This window comes from Sebastes umbrosus, chromosome 18 (assembly GCF_015220745.1).
Source record: "Sebastes umbrosus isolate fSebUmb1 chromosome 18, fSebUmb1.pri, whole genome shotgun sequence".
NCBI lineage: Eukaryota > Metazoa > Chordata > Actinopteri > Perciformes > Sebastidae > Sebastes > Sebastes umbrosus.
This window is the reverse complement of record NC_051286.1, coordinates 1,640,835-1,656,474: the sequence shown is the minus strand read 5'-3', so window position 1 is coordinate 1,656,474 and position 15,640 is coordinate 1,640,835. Positions and strand designations below refer to the sequence as shown.

At 40.1% G+C, this 15,640-nt stretch overlaps 1 protein-coding gene across 7 annotated transcripts in view; it reads left to right on the top strand.

Annotated features, from left to right (window-relative positions):
* The window catches only part of col12a1b (collagen, type XII, alpha 1b), a 139,780-nt gene that overhangs the window by 13,692 nt on the left and 110,448 nt on the right, over positions 1-15,640 (top strand). For 6 of the 7 annotated variants that reach the window (XM_037750790.1, XM_037750791.1, XM_037750793.1 and 3 more), the window contains 6 exons: positions 157-330; positions 781-1,071; positions 2,034-2,627; positions 5,038-5,316; positions 5,397-5,672; positions 8,859-9,131. The exons of the other annotated variant lie outside the window; for it this stretch is intronic. In XM_037750790.1, coding sequence (XP_037606718.1) covers positions 157-330; positions 781-1,071; positions 2,034-2,627; positions 5,038-5,316; positions 5,397-5,672; positions 8,859-9,131 — 1,887 coding nt within the window. The remainder of the gene's footprint in view (positions 1-156; positions 331-780; positions 1,072-2,033; positions 2,628-5,037; positions 5,317-5,396; positions 5,673-8,858; positions 9,132-15,640) is intronic. 7 annotated transcript variants of the gene reach the window in all.

Below are 15,640 nucleotides of genomic sequence, written 5' to 3'. Positions count from 1 at the left end.
ACACGATGCCAACGACTTTACAACCGCTGGCATTGCCTCTTAGCTCAGGAATTAGTGAGTGTCTCTTAATTTAGCAGGCTGGTTTCAGTTGAACAATGTTTTTAATAAATCATCATGTACTGTGCATTTACCACATTATTTCTTTTTCCGTTTCAGGCGTCCAACAGGCGGATGAAGAGGAGATGAAGCTGATGGCCTCAGAGCCGTACACAAGTCACGTCTACAATGTCGCCAACTTTAACTCGATCAAGAATGTGCAGAAAGAGATCATCACTCAGGTGTGCGCTGGCGTTGACGATCAACTCGGCTCACTCGTCAGCGGAGAAGAAGGTGAGAAAACTACTTTTTATACCTGGTACACCTGGAGTGTGACGAAACAGATGCAAAGTTCTTCATCTTCTGCCTTCTACTGCACATGATCTTAAAACAGTAGTTCAACATTTTGGGAAAATGCACTTATTCGCTTTCTTGTCGGGAGTAAGATGAAAAGATTAATACCACTCTTCATATTATAAGTGGTATCAATCTTCTCATGTAACTCATGAGAAAACAAATAAGCATGTATAACTATTCCTTAAAGTTTTGATGTATAGTTTGTCATCATTCTATCATTAATTTAGGTCAATGATAACTTAATTATCTGATTTTCTCAGTTTTTTTTTAATGCAGACATGAATATTTTTCATGAACCAAACTAGCAAACCCCTAAAAATACCAACACCATTGAGACAAACTCAAGAGATGGAGATAGACCTTTAATTCTGACTCTGGTTTTCGCAGTCGTTGAGCCAGCCTCCAACCTCCAAGTCGTGGAAGTGGCCTCAAAGTCCGTGCGGTTGTCCTGGGACGCCTCCATCGGAGAGATTTCCGGATACAAGGTGCAGATGATCCCCATGATGGCCGGCAGCAAGCGGCAGGAGCTGTACGTGGGCCCGACCCAGACCTCGGTGGTGGTCCGAGACCTTTCTGCAGACACAGAGTACCAGATCAATCTGTTCGCCCTGAGGGGCCTGACGCCCAGCGAGCCCGTCACGGTCATGCAGAAGACGCAGCCACTTAAAGTATCAGTGGGTGAGTACAAAATAGTGACGGTACAACTTCCCAACTAGTTGATTTGAGCTTTTTAGTAAATTTGTGATACAATGGAGGTTCTTCCTCTACCACGGACACTAAGAGTATCCAATAGTATTTACATAGCTCCTTCTAAACTACAAACACTTGTTTATACATCTGTTTGTCTACAGATTAAACAAAGATACACCGTGATAATACGTACAGTTTGGGAGTGTTGATAGGGATATTTCAAAAATTTTAAAAATCGTTATAGGCACCGCAAACCTCCACTGGTCAAACCTGAAACTGTTTGTATTATACAGTATGTACGACGGCGTATTAGGGCCATTATAGGGAAGAAAACAAATAAATTATGGAGCTGGGGGACGGGGGTAATATTCCGAGAAAAAACTTAATTTACAAGAAAAAAAAATTGAATATTTTCTGAGATTAAAGTGTTAAATTTATGAGGAAAAACTCACTCACTCATGACTTTATAATCTCAGAGAATATCCGAGTTTTTTGCTCATAAATGTGTGAGCCTTTCCTCGTAAATTTGCCACTTTAATCTCGAAGTTCTGAGTTTTTTCTTGAAATATTACCCCCCTCCCTCGGCTCCGTAATTTATTTAGTTACCATAATTACCTCGTAAATACTATACTACATCAAGTCTTAATTAGTCTCTCTGAAAGCTCCTCCAATTTGGCGCAAAATAACACTTAGTGCCTGAAAATGCAAATAAACTTGAACGCCTCACATCAGCCAAGTCCGCAGTTAAAGATAATTAAATGTCATTTTAATGGATATAATGTTATATTGGCAAAGAACAATATTTTCAGGTACCAGTGTGCCTCTTGACTTGTTTGCCAAGAAACAAGACACACTAAGGTTGAAAAGTCTCAGAATATATTAAATATATTTTAACGTGCTCTCATTTAAGCTAACAACTTAGTATTGTTCTTGTTGTTTTTCCCATCTAGAGTGCTCTCTTGGCGTTGACGTTCAGGCCGACGTCGTCCTCCTGGTTGACGGTTCCTACAGCATCGGTCTGGCTAACTTTGCTAAAGTGAGAGCTTTCCTGGAGGTGCTGGTTACCACCTTTGACATCGGGCGAGATAAAGTCCAGATCAGCTTGGTCCAGTACAGCCGGGACCCCCACACCGAGTTCCAACTGAACACTCATCACGACCTTGCTGCCGTGGTCAAGGCCGTGAGGACCTTCCCGTACCGCGGCGGCTCCACCAACACCGGCAGGGCCATGACCTACGTGAGAGAAAAGATCTTCCAGGCCACCAAAGGAGCGCGCCCCAACGTTCCCCGCGTCACCATCCTCATCACTGATGGGAAGTCGTCCGACGCCTTCCAGGAGCCCGCCACCAAGCTGAGGAACGCTGACGTGGAGGTCTTCGCGGTGGGCGTTAAGGACGCTGTACGAACTGAGCTGGAGGCCATCGCCAACGAGCCCGCAGACACCCATGTGTACACCGTCGAGGACTTTGACGCCTTCCAGAGAATTTCCAAAGAACTCACGCAGTCCATCTGCCTGAGGATCGAGCAAGAGCTTCGCAAGAGACGTAAGTAATGTTTCCTCACTCCTCTACGCTGATGATACTCTGCTTTATCCAACTTCATTCGACTGTTGTTTTTGGGTATAATTTAGATTTTGTCAATTCTGTTTTTCTTCTTATTGATTCTGGCTTGATTCTTGTCATATTGTTTGAGTCAGGAAAGTACGACGGCGTATTAGAGCCAACAAAGTAGAAAATAAATCATGTTGAAAGCCAAAAAAAGCTTTATTATAATCAAAATTATTCTGCAGTAAATACTTGTCATAATTAACAACTTATTTTGTGGTTCTTTTTCTTGGTAGAAATGTAATGAAAAACATAAATATTCTGTATGTTCCCATGCACAAGTGGAATGTTGGCTGGTTTCTACTAGTTTTAACTCACGTTGGATCCTATCTTTAGCTGTAAAGGTCGAAATTATGAATTACTTGGTTTGAATAGTTTAATTTCTGTTCAGTTTTCAGATTCTTTGTCATTTGTCACACTGAGTGAGACAGTTGTGACTCAGTAGTCAGTAGTCAGTCGTCAGACAGTTTATAATCAATAGTTTGTAAGAAGATTGGGAGCTGTTTCACCTGCGATTATCCATTGCTCAGTAGTGGGAATACTTTGCTAAGTTGGATGCTTATACTTGGTACGCTGGCTTTGTTTCATCTGTGGCACAAGCTAGTTTAGCATGAACAAGTCAAGTTCGGCATTTTGGCCGTCGCCATCTTGGTTTTTGATTGTAGCCATCTTGTTTTTTGGCCGACACCAACTTCTTTTTCGGCCGTCGTCATCTTCGTATTTGGTTATTGCCATCTTGTTTTGGTCGTCACCGTCTTGTTTTTCGCCATCGCTATCCTGTTTTTTGCCGTCACCATCTTGTTTTTTGCCGTCACCATCTTGTTTTTTGGCCGTCACCATCTTGTTTTTCGCTGTTGCCATCGCCATCTTGGTTTTTGATTGTAGCCATCTTGTTTTTTGGTCGTCACCATCTTGTTTTTTGGTCGTCACCATCTTGTTTTGGTTGTTACCATCTTGTTTTGGTCGTCACCATCTTGTTTTTGGGTGTCACCATCTTGTTTTGGTTGTAACCATCTTGTTTGGGTTGTTACCATCTTGTTTTGGTTGTCACCATCTTGTTTTGGTTGTTACCATCTTGTTTTGGCCGTCACCATCTTGTTTTGGTCGTCACCATCTTGTTTTGTCCGTCACCATCTTGTTTTGGTTGTCACCATCTTGTTTTGTCCGTCACCATCTTGTTTTGGTTGTTACCATCTTGTTTTGTCCGTCACCGTCCTGTTTTTTAGCCGTCACCATCTTGTTTTTTGGTCATCACCATCTTGGTATTTGGCTGTTGCCATCTTGTTTTCACCCAAGAGGGTGGAGCTGAGTACAACCGAACACTGAATAAGACATTTTTAGGCGATCAAAAGGTTTATAATGAACTGAAAACACGCTGTGAAAGGGTTAAAGTTGTAAGACGAAAACACGGACAACTCCATGTTTAATGAGAACTGTTTGAGTCAACTATTATGATTTATTTATTTTTAACATTTGTAGTGATCAGACCAACATTTAAACAATGACTTACTGCAGCAGTAACAGAATACAGAGTCGTACCAACAGACGTCCACATGCACACAATTGCTTTCATGTCACTTTTCCAAGCGTGTCTCTCTTCAGCCGAACCCTCCTTTTCGTCTCAATGTGTTAAACACATGTCCACCTTTTGATCTCTCAAGGCCAGAGAGTCTCCTGCATGTGGAAATATATATACCACAACTGGGTCAAGTTGTGTTTGCAGCATCTTTGCGTTTGTTTAAACCCCGGTTGGAGCACCAGATGACTGTCAGGTGTTTTGTCCGTCACGTATCCGTAAACAAAACTTGACTTTAAAATGCGGCCTTTGTGCTGAAATCATTAAGCCCCCCTCCCCCGAACATCTGGTAGTCAAGTTAAACAAGCGAGAGGAGTCCCTCGCAAAATGCTGCTTCACCCACTTAAAGCCAGATATATTAATCACTTTCTTAACTTTGCCAAAAGTTTGCTTCCAGGTTCTGCCAGCAGCACAGAAGGTGACTCACACCAGCTTTGATTGCTGATTATATAATTCTTCTTACGTAATAATGACTTTACGTCAACAAAGTGAAGCGTACAGGAGCGGCACAGTCACAGCTTCCATCCCCACCGTGGGGGAGATTCACGGCTCCTCATGCTGTTTGAATGATGGAGCCGTCAGACGGGTTGTAGTTAGTACAGCTTTAGTAGACGGCATGTGGGTCGGCCTCTTCTCCTCTCTGGATTCCTTCTATTGTTTTTGTTTGAAGGGTTGTTTTTTTAGAAGTGAATAAAATAAAAGTTCAGCTCAGGTAGCATCATCTTTGGTGATCTGTATATGAATAAACGTTCTTACCTTCCTCTTCCTCTCCAGGACTGACCCAACCGAGGGCCCTGACCTTCTCAGAGGTCGGCACCAGGAGCATCAGGACCTCCTGGGAGATCGACGCCTCCAACGTCGAGTCCTACTTGGTTCAGTTCAGGCCGGCGGACGACGTTAACGGGCACTATGTGTCCATGTCTGTCCCCAGGGACGCACTCACCAGCGTCCTCCCCCACCTCTCCCCACTCACCCGCTATGAAGTCAACGTTTATGCTCAGTATAACAAAGGGGACAGCCTGCCTGTGACCGGCTACGAGACCACGTTAGAAGGTGCGTTGACTCATTTGCTTTTATTTCTGATGTAAATAAGAGCTTGACTCTGATTACTAACTCAAACACATTTGCTGCAGAACTCGGCTCCGTGCAGAACCTGAAAGTATCCGAAGAGACCATCGACAGCTTCCGAGTGTCGTGGCAGCCGGCGCCGGGAGACGTCACTCGCTACCAGTTGACCTACGAACCGGCAGGGGATGAGAGCGCGAGGCTGGAGACGACCACTGTCGGCACCGAGACCTCGATCGTGCTGCAGGAACTTCTACCCAAAACCAGATACCGCGTCACCGTCACTCCTGAGTACCCGTCCGGCTCCGGAGTCCCGCTGCAGAATGATGGCACCACCAAAGAAGGTGACAACTTATTACACTGTTACACATTAGAAGACTGGGAATGTCTCTCAGAGAACACACTTCTTAATATCATAACTCAGTCCAGCCAGTACACGGATATGTCATTCAAATATAACTGGAATCAGTGTAAGTTACTGTTTCTAGTGATAGAAGTTTCTCCAATGTCCATTGAGCATTAACGTCATTTATTTAAAACTAGGGCTGTCAAAGTTAACGCAGTAACACGTTAATGCATTAACACGTTAATGCATTAACACAAATTAGTTTTAACGTATCTTGTGATTTTGAGGTTGTAGTGGGCTCAGTTTTAAAGCTAGAGTGAAGATGCTGGTATCATATGAAACTAGAAAACCTGATGAATCCATTGATTGATGAAAAAAATCTGAAAAATGTCTGAAAAAAAAGTCTGAAAAAAAAGATCTGAAAAATGTCCGAAAAAAATTTCAGAAAAAAAAGATCTGAAAAAAAGATCTGAAAAATGTCAGAAAAAAAAGTCATACCAATCATATTAACACTTCAAAGGTGTCCCTTGACCTCTGACCTCCAGATCAGTGAATGTAAATGGGTTCTATGGGTACCCACGAGTCTCCCCTTTACAGACATGCCCACTTTATGATCATCACATGCAGTTTGGGGCAAGAATAGGTAAGTTTATTTCCAATAATAAATATATACATACATATTTGTCAACTCCCATGTTGATAAGAGGATTAAATACTTGACAAATCTCCGTCCCACCCTCTGGGGTCTAAGCCATGTTTTGCTATTTTTGGTCCGCCTGGTCTCCTTTTGTAAAGACAAGAGAAAAAACAAAACGGAATTTGAATCTCACAGAAATCTATTCAAACCACACAGAGAACAATAAGGAACAAGGTTTTGGGCTTTTGACAAATGTTCTCCCAAGTCCTGGTAATCATTGGAACCAACACACATCAAAAGACATTTTTCACAGAGAAGTCCTGGCGTTTTTCTACAAAAAGTTATCTCTGCCATGCCTCAAAGCAGTTCCTGTCAGCAGTGAAGCAGAGAGCCACAGCACACTCCTCACACTTCCAGGGGATAGTCTAAAAACTATAAAAAACGAACTGCACCTTTTTAAAATGATGGATGAAGTCTTTCCATCTAATGGCGTCATTTAAAGACCGCAGTGGAAATAAGTTCAGACTCCATTCTGACGTCCTCTGTGACTCCGTCGTCATCTGCCATTTGGCGTTTGCTTTCATTCCGACGTCGCCGGGGAGCGCCAGGAGTCCACACATTTTTGACCCCAGTGGAAAGTGGACTCTTTAACCCTGCGGTGTTTGTACAAACCTGCCACCCATCACGCTCCTCGTCAGATCTGTCCTGCCTTACAGGGAAAGGAATGAAAAACAGACAGAAGCTCAGAAAGCTGGGAAATAAGAGGTGAGCCAAGACGTGCTCACAGTGGTGATAAACAATGGAGAGGGAAGGTTGGAGGAGCTTTTTCTCCCTCCAGACTCCGGACGCTGACGTTAAACTTTAGTTCCGTAGATTCTTGAAGGGAGAAACTTGTCAGGGAGGTATCCTCCGATCATCAACCTTGAACCTAAACGCTGGAAATACACAAAATTATACTCCCGTCTCCCTCGGCAACAGCCTGTCTGAATATACCGTTCACCTCCCGGTTCTCCGTCAGACGGTGAGCAGCTGCTCGTCGTCTGAGGTGAGGTATTTTTGACGGTTTATAACAAGCGTCAGGATTAATCCCAGCTTGCACCTCTTTGACATGAAACACCCAGCTGGCTCTCAGATGGATTTATGTTATTCCTCCCCCCTGTATGGCTTACAGTATTGTTCCCATTACAGTGTTTACCATGACTTTATCTCACAACTATGAATTGATGCAATGCCTTGAGGTTTTATATGAATTGCCTCTTTTTAGCCTGCAGTCTTTTCCACCAGTGTTGGCACAAACTGACTCTATTTCAATTATAGGAAAAAACACACAGTCGTCGTACGGATGCAACAATAACACATTTCTCAGCAACACTCAGCAGCAGTAGGCGTTAACGCCCTGAGTCACTTCTTTATTTTAACAATTATTTTTCAAAGAGGGGATTGTGTGAACTTGTCCTACTTACGCTAATTCACATCCTGGTAGCGGCCCAGTTCAAACACACTCTTCTGCTGTGCAGCAGTTAAAGTGGAGCAACTGGGAGTTTGCTGTCTTGGTCAAGGACGTCTCAGACGTCTCAGTGTTCCTCATCCACTTTCTATCCAGTTAAAGACACGATGCATCATTATTAAGCCACACGCCTGCTTATCCACTGTTTTATCCACAGTGGATCACTAATGCAGCCTTCACATGATCACAGATTTGCTCACTGCGAGGTCGGGCACAGAGCCTTGCAGAGGCAAATCGTATGTATAATATACCATCAAAAAGTGTGCAAGAAACGCCATTCACTGTTTCAAGGCAACAACAACAGTTGCAGCTGTTATCTCGTTGGTTGCGCTTTGAAAGTTGAATGTTGAAATGATATATATATAAATATATTTTTCAAACATTTTTTACATATTTCTCTGACATTTTTCACATATTTATCAAACATTTTTTTCTGATATTTTTCACATTCTTTTCTCCTATTTGTATAATTTTAAGACATTTTTCACATATTTTCACTTATTTTTTGGACATTTTTCAATTTTTTTTCTCCTGTTTTACTATTCATTTTCATATAAATTAAGGACATTATTCCACATATTTGTCAAACATTTTCACATATTTTTCACTTATTTATCGAACATTTTTCTGATATTTTTGGGGATATTTTTCACATATTTGTCAAAAAATGTTCGAACATTTTTCAAATATTTGTCGGACATATATACAGGTGTGTATATAAATATATATACCTGTATATATTTATATTACAGAATAAACAATTAATCAATTAAAACATAATTGCTAGATTAATCAATAACGTAAAATAATCAGAAAATTATGGTTGCTTTTAATTATCAATAAACATGGTAACTTTGGTAACATGTAATGTTAGAGTTATAAAGTAAGAGCCTTTGATTTCTTAGTTTCTACATTTCTGACGTCACACGTCAAGATCAAGAAATGAACACAAGAAAACATTTTAAAAAGTCATCATCACTGATGCAGATTGTCGTTTGGTGTCTGTCTTCATCTTCTGACCTCGTTCTCCACCTCCTCAGCCAAAGGTTCCCCTCGTGACCTGAGGGTTTCCGACGAGACCGTGTCCTCCATGAAGGTGTTCTGGGAGCCGGCTCCAGGTAACGTGCTCCATTACCGCGTGGCGTACAGGCCCTCCGCCGGCGGCCCAAAGAAGGAAATGTCGGTGAAGGGCGACAACAAGGCCGCCATCCTGAAGAACCTGCAGCCGGGAACCCAGTACGACGTCTTCGTCAGCGCACGATACCCGTCCGGCCTGGGCGACGCCCTGGAGGGACGAGGCACCACGCTGGAAGGTAAGCCAGTTACAGCTCCCCATAAAGTGAAAGTTTATATCTTAAAAACACAACAACGCTTGCCAAAACTTACTAACCGTAAATTTTATTAATGCACTGTCTACAGAAGATACAGTGAATAAATACACATGTCAACATATCTTAATATGTTTCATCACAGCTAATGCAGAGACATAAAATAAAGTGTAGTTCTGGCCCGCAGCTGTGACCCTCTGATCCTCCCAGATTAACAGATTACTTTATATTTTATTATGACTGTGAGGCTCAACAACCACAGCTAATGGTTGAGGTTTCACTGTAATTACTGTGACTAAACCCTGGAAGACGACCAACTCGTTAGAAGAGCTTGTAAAACAAACACCTGATGCACGTTTAAACGTGGCTTTTCTTTGTGCTCCGGAGCAAAATGTTAGAAGTGATCCTGCTTTTAAAACCCAGAGAGGCTTCAAGGGTCAGACTTATTGTTACAGGAGAGAAATAATAAACAGACAGAACAAGAGAGGTGGTGAGAAGGACAAGAGAGGAAGGATCTCATCCACATGTCTGGAGGTCAGAGGTCAAGGGACCCCTTTGAAAATGGCCATGACAGTTTTTTCTTGCGTTATTTAACCTCCTTCATGACCAGCTACTATGACATGTTGGTACCAATGGATTCATCAGGTTTTCTAATTTCATATGATACCAGTATCTTCACTACAACGTAAAAATCGCTAGTTGCGTTAATGGGTTAAAGAAATTAGTGATGTTAATCTGCAAAAAATATCCTTTTTTTATTCGTTCAAATGTGTCGGACATTTTTCACATATTTATTAAACATTTTTTCTGATATTTTTCACATTTTTTTCACCTATTTTACTAATCATTTTCGTATAATTTTAGGAAATTTTTCACATATTTTTAATTTATTTTTCGGACATTTTTCACATATTTATCGGGCATGTTTTCTGATATTTTCTGATATTTTTCAATTTTTTTTCTCCTATTTTTCGTATAATTTTCGGACATATTTCACATATTTGTCGAACATTTTTCATATAGTTTTCGGACATTTTTCATATCTTTCTTGGATATTTCTCAGACATTTTTCACATATTTATTGTACATTTTTTCTGATATTTTTGGATATATGTCCTATTTTACTAATCATTTTTGTATAATTTTAAGACATTTTTCACATATTTTCGAACATTTTTCACATCTATTTCAGAGATTTTTCAGAGATTTTTCACATATTTGTCAAACATTTCTTCTGATATTTTTCACATTTTTTTCTCCTATATTACTAATCATTTTCGTAGAATTTTAGGACATGTTTCACATATTTTTCACTTATTTTCCAGACATTTGTCACATCTTTTTCAGATCTTTTTCAGAAATGTTTCGCATATTTGTCGGACACATATATATACTGTATATATATATAGGCATAAATAGGCATATTTACTCTCATTGAGAGTAGCTAGTAGAGTTTGCAGCAAAGGTCCCATTGATCAATGGACGTTTTGTTTTATATGGTGACGGTGGATATTTCGCCCAAAGTGAACGTTTTTGATAATTTTATGAACACTTTAGGTATTGTTACAGATCCAGGTACAACATTTGCTGTCATCAAAATAACAGATTTATAGGACGGTATAGTTAGAGGTGTACGGTATGTGGTTCTGTTTCTACTATACTGAGTGTCGGTGTCATATAAGGACGTTGTCACAGATGTTCACCATTTAACTGCACCCCGCTTTGATCACATCTGGGGACCTTTTGTTGCATGTCACAGTCCTCTCTCTTTCCCCATGTTTCCTTACTCGATCTCAGCTGTCGCTATTCAATAAATGGCAATAATATGATTGTTGAAAAAAAAGAGTTTATGAAAGAAACAGGTGAATCTTTTTGACATTTCACGACACATCAGTGTGAATAGACCTGAACTTATTCTGAAGGATGTAGTTGACCAGTATTTGCTCATCAGTGCATCTCACACTGTGAGTTACAGACGGTAAACCACAGACAGTAACAGAGACAGAGACAGTAGAGACAGTGGACACAGCAGCCAGCCAGCCTCACAGGCTGAGAGGTAAAGATGAGAAACAGCAAGACCGAACAGGAATGTAAGCCAGCTGAGAGCAGAGCTGGAAGGTTAGGAGGAGCAGGGAAGACTGACTCATCTCTGTCTCTGTTTATGTCTCCGTCTCCATGTGTCTCTGTCTCTCACCTTCTGTCTTTCACATCTCTCCTCCCATTTACTTTATTTCTCTCTTTACATTTCCCCCCTTTTTTTGTCTCTCTGTCTGTCTTTTTCCACACGTAGTTCCCAGTAAATTACTGGGATAAACTTTCAGGGACCGCTAGTGATTTTCACTGTTCACACATGCACTACATTCAGGAACATTATTTTTTCTTTTTACTAATAATTTTCAGACATTTTTCTGATATTTTCCACACATTTTTCAAAACATTTTTCTCCTATTTTACCAATAATTTCCATATATTTTTAGGACATTTTTCACATATTTGTCGGACATTTTTCACATATTTATCAGACATCTTTCTGCTATTTTTCAAACATTTTTCACATAATTTTCTGATATTTTTCAAAAAATAATTCTGTTATTTTACTAATATTTTTTGTTTATTTTAAAGACATTTTTCACATATTTTTTGAGCATTTTTCACATATTTATCAGATATGTTTCGAACTTTTCCACATTTATCAGACATTTTTTGGATATTTTTCACAATTTCTTTCCTCCTATTTTACTAATATTTTTTGTATATTTTTAGCAAATTTTTCATATATTTGTCGGACATCTTTCACATATTTATCAGACATCTTTCTGATATTTTTCGAACATTTTTCACATATTTTTCGGACATTTTTTACAATTTCTTTTCTCCTATTTTACTAATACGTTTTGTATATTTTTAGCGCATTTTTCACATATTTGCCGACCATTTTTCAGATATTTGTTTTGACATTTTTCACATAATTATTTATTGTTAGTTATCAAATTCCCTGTGAAAGCATTGGCGTAAATGCTAAACCGTAAACAAGTCGCAGATTTAAACATGACATCATGTCACCTTTACGTGCTTTGTCCCTGCAGTGTTACTGCTTTCATTCACAACATTTTCCCTGAAAGGTTACGATGTCTTGAGGAGGGAAATTGGTGGTAGAGATTTCTTCCATTCACACATGCAGGAAATGTTCCTGAACATTTCAGGGACAGACTGTAAGTGTGAAAAAGAACATCTGTCTCTTCATGTTGTGATCTTTGTTTCCACCTTGTGAGGGCACAGTGCCGTGCACTTTGTTCCTCCGTGTTGCATTCAGGGTCTGGTTCTGAAGTGCGTTGTTAAGGCCTCCAGACATCCCTGGAGCTGGCAGGAGGTTCCTCATTACGTCTGTTTCCCTCCCACGCAGAGCCGAACCTGCTCAGATACTGTACCCACATTAAAACCAGTGAGCTCACTCCTTCTTATTGTAAAACCTCTCTCTCTGTACAGTAAGAGCTCACATTAAGCTTCGCCGGGGCCTCGCTTGTGCACAAGAGATTTGTGTTTACGACCAAATGGGAGCTAAAATGGAAAACTCTTCTTCGTGCCAGAAATCGTCCGGTTACGATGCTTTCTGTGATTTATCAGAGCGGATTCAGGTCGTTGCTGAAACTACTGTTTAAATGCTGCAGAGAGAGACTCTGTTTTCATTCTTCTCTAATCTGTTCAAACAAAGGCTCAGTAGATCTCAGGATAAAGTCCAATGACTGTTGTATAAATGTGGTGTTGTTTGGTGTAAACCTGTCCACAGCTGATATATAAACTGGCTCTGCAGCTGCTTTTTCACCTCGTTTGGAAAAAAACCAAACCTCGACATTAAGCAGGACTTGTTGCTCGTAGGACCCGGGCTGACGTGACGCTGCTGTGGGATGGAAAATGTTTCATAAGTGTAGAGAAACAGGAACATTTCAGGATTCACTTATTGTCAGATGATGATGATACAGCTGATTATTACCTCCATCTAGGAGGTCATGTTTTCGGGCAGGATTAAGGAGAAACTACCGGCCTGATTGTCATGTAACTCGGTGCAGTGTTGATTTTGGCAGCAATTTTAGATTTTAAGATGAAAATACGTATTAGTTTTAGTCATTTATCCTTCATAGTTTTAGTGGATGACAAGTCAAAACGTTTCAGTCCAGTTTTAGTCACCAAAATGTCATCAGATTTTAGTTCACTTTTAGTCAAAATGTGGATTCTAATATTTTTTCGGATATTTAAAAAAAAAAAAATTCTCCTATTTTACATATAATTTTCATATATTTATATATTTCTTTACACATATTTTTAAGACATTTTTTCCAGACATTTTTTCAAATATTTATCGAACATTTTTTCGGATATTTTTCGGATATTTTTTTCAGATATTTTTCAAAAGAATTTTTCTCCTATTTTACCAATAATTTTTGTATCATTTTATGACGTTTTTCCACAATTTCTTTTGAAGATTTGTCATATCTTGTGGTGTGTGTGTTTGTCAGCAGGATTATAGAGAAGCTACCGGCCTGATTGTCATGTAACTTGGTGCAGTCTTCATTTTGGCAGCAATTTTAGATTTTAAGATGAAAATGCTTTTTAGTTTTAGTCACATTTTAGTCATTTATCTTTCATATGTTTAGTCGATGACAACTCAAAATGTTTCAGTCCAGTTTTAGTTGCCAAAAAGTCATTATTTTAGTCAGCTTTTAGTCTGAATGTGGAGGTGGAGAAGCACCAACAACACCACCACAGTGATGTTTTTCTCCCCTCCATCTGGGCCGCCGGTGTGAAACCTGCAGAGACTCTCAGCAGGTGTTTTAAACAGCTGATGGTAGATGGAACATGTTGAACAGCCAAGTTTATATAAAGTTATCAGCCGAGAGACTTTTCCACTGAAACAGAGAGGTTTCAGCAGCAGGAAGTCCCAGACTGAGTCTCCTCCTCCATCATTGTGTCAGAGAGACTCAGCTGCTTAGAGACCAACACAGGACATATTTAAGAATGTGCTTCAATCATGTGCCCTTCAGGTCCTTCAGGTAAATTTGAGTTGTGCAGCTGTTTGTCAGAGGTGGAGCGGAAATTTAGATAAGGTTTAATGCTAATGTTTTCTTGTATAGTTTTCTATTTTTTATTATATATACTTATTTAGGTTTTATATTCTTCTTATTATTTGTTTCTTTTAATTTTCTTTTTTTCTTTCTTTATTTATCTCTGCTGCAACAACCAAATGTAGCTAAATTAGATATCCAGAGCATTAAAATAGCATCAAACAACTATTGTCTACATAAAGATATAGAGGAGTAATGTCTACCTGAGCAGAGAATGAAGTCTCTCGTCCCGACAGACGGCACCGCCGCGGAAACATAGCACCCACCTTTCGGTTAACACTGTTATCTCTGTCAGCCTTTATTTTCACTGTTAGCACCGTTAGCTACGAGCTGCCGGCTCGCCGTCTCCGTGTTGAGAGCCGTGCGGAGGCAATAGAAGCTCCCAATCCCGTATTTAGCTCCTTTAATTTAACCAGTCAGATAATGTCTTTCTCTAGATACATTTTTGTATAACTACAACTCAACAATATATTAACTATTGTGAACCAGATTCAAACTTAATTCAACCCAAAACTTCCTGTAATTTGTTGACAAAACATTTCCGCCACAAGGTCCATTTAGTAGCTGTTCTGGAGCTTTCAATTTCATCGCACAATCTTCCTCCGCGTGTTCAAATTTCCATTTAAGGTTCCACCGTCTTTGCTTCACTTGGTTTCTCAAAACTTTACCAGATTTTATGTATTTGGATGGATGGATGGATGGATGGATGGATGGATGGATGGATGGATGGATGGATAGATAGATAGATAGATAGATAGATAGATAGATAGATAGATAGATGGATAGATCAGACATCTTCAGAAGTGCATTAAATTTCCTGCGGTTTAGTTCACATTTGCCTCGTCACCGACTCTGGAAAAATAGGTCCGAGTGCATCTGAGGCGGCGTCTGCAGAACGCCAGATATTCCACTTTTCCATCTGACGGCTGTCTGAGGCTAAGGTTATTTTCTGAAGCCTCCAGACTTCCAGCTTTCAGAGACGGCTGCTTGCTTGAAGCAGATAAAAATTGGCAGCAGCTCCGTGCTGATGGCGGCGGCGGCGGCGGCGGCGGCGGCGGCGGTGGCGGCGTCTGTGTGGTGAAGACTGAGTGACGGCAACTGAGCGACACGTGTTTCAATAAGAGACAGAAATACACTAATACATGAACGTTAATGAAGCAAATTATAATCATCCAGGATTAGAAGTTAAATTAAAAGCAGCCTGTCACATTAAAGTCTGGTTTCTTGTTAGTAGAAGCACTGAAAGCTGAACAGAGCTGCTGAGGAGAAGGATCTCTTTAAATCCTTGTCAACATGCTTGTCAACTTGTTTTAAAACTTAATCCAGTCTGAGATTAAAACAGTCTGACCACATGTTTTTACACATTTAAAAAAG